This window comes from Procambarus clarkii, chromosome 22 (assembly GCF_040958095.1).
Source record: "Procambarus clarkii isolate CNS0578487 chromosome 22, FALCON_Pclarkii_2.0, whole genome shotgun sequence".
NCBI classification, from domain to species: Eukaryota; Metazoa; Arthropoda; class Malacostraca; order Decapoda; family Cambaridae; genus Procambarus; species Procambarus clarkii.
Window position 1 is genome coordinate 4,396,019 of NC_091171.1, and position 1,235 is coordinate 4,397,253.

The 1,235-nt window shown below is 51.7% G+C and overlaps 1 protein-coding gene across 1 annotated transcript; it reads right to left on the bottom strand.

The window, feature by feature from the left end:
- Positions 1–205: 205 nt before the first annotated feature.
- On the bottom strand, positions 206–994 carry LOC138367617 (golgin subfamily A member 6-like protein 22). Its single transcript, XM_069329340.1, has one exon. The coding sequence runs from the start codon at positions 992–994 to the stop codon at positions 206–208; it is 789 nt and encodes a 262-aa protein (XP_069185441.1).
- Positions 995–1,235: the final 241 nt, after the last annotated feature.

The window sequence follows — 1,235 nt, forward strand, 5'->3', positions numbered from 1 at the left end:
TGGCTATCTACACTCGTAAGTGAAAGATAGCGTCTGGCTATCTACCTAGCAGAAAGCAAGTACACTTCACAAGACATGACTCAAATTGTGAACATTAAATCTGTAAAGGTGTGACTTCTTAATTGCTAAGTGTAGACCAGGTGGCGACACCATTATCCTGTGTGACTCAACTCTCGTTTGGTGTTAAATAATATACAAAACCCATTTATGGTACATTTCCACGCACTCTGCGCTCATTGTCACGCACTCTGCGCTCACTATCACGCACTCTGCGCTCTTTATCACGCACTCTGCGCTCACTATCACGCACTCTGCGCTCTTTATCACGCACTCTGCGCTCATTGTCACGCACTCTGCGCTCACTATCACGCACTCTGCGCTCTTTATCACGCACTCTGCGCTCATTGTCACGCACTCTGCGCTCACTATCACGCACTCTGCGCTCTTTATCACGCACTCTGCGCTCATTGTCACGCACTCTGCGCTCACTATCACGCACTCTGCGCTCATTATCACGCACTCTGCGCTCACTATCACGCACTCTGCGCTCTTTATCACGCACTCTGCGCTCATTGTCACGCACTCTGCGCTCACTATCACGCACTCTGCGCTCATTATCACGCACTCTGCGCTCATTGTCACGCACTCTGCGCTCACTATCACGCACTCTGCGCTCTTTATCACGCACTCTGCGCTCATTGTCACGCACTCTGCGCTCACTATCACGCACTCTGCGCTCATTATCACGCACTCTGCGCTCATTGTCACGCACTCTGCGCTCACTATCACGCACTCTGCGCTCATTATCACGCACTCTGCGCTCATTATCACGCACTCTGCGCTCATTATCACGCACTCTGCGCTCATTGTCACGCACTCTGCGCTCACTATCACGCACTCTGCGCTCATTATCACGCACTCTGCGCTCATTGTCACGCACTCTGCGCTCATTATCACGCACTCTGCGCTCATTATCACGCACTCGTGCGCTCATTATCACGCACTCGTGCGCTCATTATCACGCACTCTGCGCTCATTATCACGCACTCTGCGCTCTTTATCACGCACTCTGCGCTCATTATCACGCACTCTGCGCTCTTTATCACGCACTCTGCACTCTTTATCACGCACTCTGCGCTCATTATCACGCACTCTGCGCTCTTTATCACGCACTCTGCGCTCATTATCACGCACTCTGCGCTCTTTATCACGCACTCTGCGCTCATTATCACGCA

Bases quoted from the DNA above. Each gene is read 5' to 3' on its own strand.
- LOC138367617 (XM_069329340.1), bottom strand. From the start codon at position 994: ATGAGCGCACGAGTGCGTGATAATGAGCGCAGAGTGCGTGATAATGAG.